The sequence below is a fragment of the Octopus bimaculoides genome, chromosome 25, assembly GCF_001194135.2.
Source record: "Octopus bimaculoides isolate UCB-OBI-ISO-001 chromosome 25, ASM119413v2, whole genome shotgun sequence".
NCBI classification, from domain to species: Eukaryota; Metazoa; Mollusca; class Cephalopoda; order Octopoda; family Octopodidae; genus Octopus; species Octopus bimaculoides.
The window spans coordinates 11,418,997-11,421,349 of NC_069005.1; the positions used below are offsets into that span (position 1 = coordinate 11,418,997).

Genomic DNA, 2,353 nt, shown 5'->3' on the forward strand with positions numbered 1-2,353 from the left:
TATATATATATATATATATATATATATATATATATCTGTTTACATATTTATTGGCTGATCTCATTCGTTTACTTGTACCACTTAAACACATGTTGGTTATAATATCATAAATAAATATAATGGAATGTTTACTGGCTGATGTTTGTCTATGTTATATCCTCTCCATTTTCTTATTTGCCTTTATATATAAGTGTTTGTCTGTAACTATGTATATAAGTGTGTGTATATATGTATGTGTGTGTGTAGGTATGTCTGTGTAACTCCCTGTTTTCTTTTTCTGTAATATCTCATTTGCTCACCCTTCCAGTTCTCCAGCTATCTAAACTACTCTTGATTTCTGACTAAATAGAAACGCTTCCTCCAAATGTAAGGTTTGTATTATTTAATTTCTCCGTCTGAAGAATTTCTACTAGGACATTCCATACGTGTCTATCTAACATGTAAAACTCTGTAATGGTTAATAAATAATACGATTACATTTTCCTTTTTCCTGTGTTGTTATACAATAACTCTGCAACCAATATTTCCAGAATTTTCAACTTTTATCGTATACTTTGCCTCTGTACAACAACGACAGCAAATACGTATTGGATTGTAATAATGGAATAAGCAGAGGTGCTTCAAGAGGAAGCACCTGAATACCTATCCTACTTAACTACACTATCTCTCTCTCTCTCTCTCTCTCTCTCTCTCTCTCTCTCTCTCTCTCTCTCTCTCTCTCTCTCTCTCTCTCTCTCTCTCTCTCTCTCTATCTATATTTGTTTATTTGTTTATACACACGACGATGACGATAACAACAACAATAAGAATTACGACAGTAACAACGGAAACAAAAGTACGTGAAATACTTACATCATATAATAATCTGATTTTGTCTCGTTCATGGGCCGCTGGAAAATTTTCCACAGTGCCTCGCGATTATCCCAGCCGACTCCGCAAAAATCATTAGACGTGTAACAATGCTGTTGTATATTCTTGGCTTTTCCGAAGACAGAATTACAATCGAGTGTTTCAGCTTTGTATAGTTCAGTCATTTCCTTCATGAAACATGCAACTAGTGAATTGATCCAGATTTTCCCCTGTAAAGGTAGGCAGGTTTACAGAGAAAAATGAAACAGGATTATAAGGGAGATTCTTGTGTTTTCCTTTTCTGACGATTAATAATGATTATTATGGAAACTGATGGTATATATGCTAATCATTATTATATTAGTTAAAAGCAGATATGAGATATATATGAATGAAATATTAATTAGAAGAAGAGAGATACAAATGGATAACTAAGAAAATTAAATGAATGTGCACACACACACGCACACACAGACACACACACAAACACACACACATACACACACACATACACACACAAAGATACACACACACACACAAACACACACACGTACACACACATATATCATATATATTATTCAATCAGTTGTAAAATTCGTTAGAATCTACTTATGTCAACAATCAGTACACCGCGAAAGGGTCGAGTCCCACACGTACGTATACTTTCATACAGATACGTACATACAGGGATGATCTCGGCTTGTACAAATAAAATAATTTACAGCTCTATCATATATCCATATGGATAATAATTAATTGTTTACATCCTGTACTAAACTGTTAGTAGACTGTGCATCTTTTTGAAGTGGTGACTGTGGAATATTAAGACTTACATTTATCGATTGAGATACGTAAAATTTATCCAGAGAATCAAATACGAAATACAAAAATATGGAGGGCCTCGTTGAGTCACGTAATGACCCAATATTATATTAAAAGATTTTGTGCGATTATTTTCCCAGAATCTGTTTCTCACTTTTCTACTCTATCTCATTATCCCTTCCCTCTTCTCTGTCTCTGTCTCTCTCTCTCTCTCTCTCTCTCTCTCTCTCTCTCTCTCTCTCTCTCTCTATATATATATATATATATATATATATATATATATCTATATATATATATATGTATATATATGTATATATGTATATATAAATACTTATATAAGGAGCATTACAACAGAGTAATGCCACACACTGGACTTCCCAAAATAAACACATTTAGTACCGAATGCGAGGAAAACAACCAACAGAAGACGACCAACTTTCTTTTAAATAACTCAACTATGTATCGACCGCCTTTAGTCGAGCAAATCGACCCCGGGACTTAATCTTTGTAAGCCTAGTACTTATTCTATCGGTCACTTTTTGCCGAACCGCTAGGGGACGGGGATATAAACACACCAGCATCGGTTGTCAAGCAATGCTAGGAGGACAAACACAGAGACACAAACACACACACACACACACACACACACACACACATATATATATATATATATATATATATA

The 2,353-nt window shown here is 34.1% G+C and overlaps 1 protein-coding gene across 1 annotated transcript in view; it reads right to left on the reverse strand.

The window, feature by feature from the left end:
• The window catches only part of LOC106879340 (uncharacterized), a 10,784-nt gene that overhangs the window by 2,146 nt on the left and 6,285 nt on the right, over positions 1–2,353 (reverse strand). The window contains exon 2 of the mRNA XM_014928850.2: positions 853–1,079. Coding sequence (XP_014784336.1) covers positions 853–1,079 — 227 coding nt within the window. The remainder of the gene's footprint in view (positions 1–852; positions 1,080–2,353) is intronic.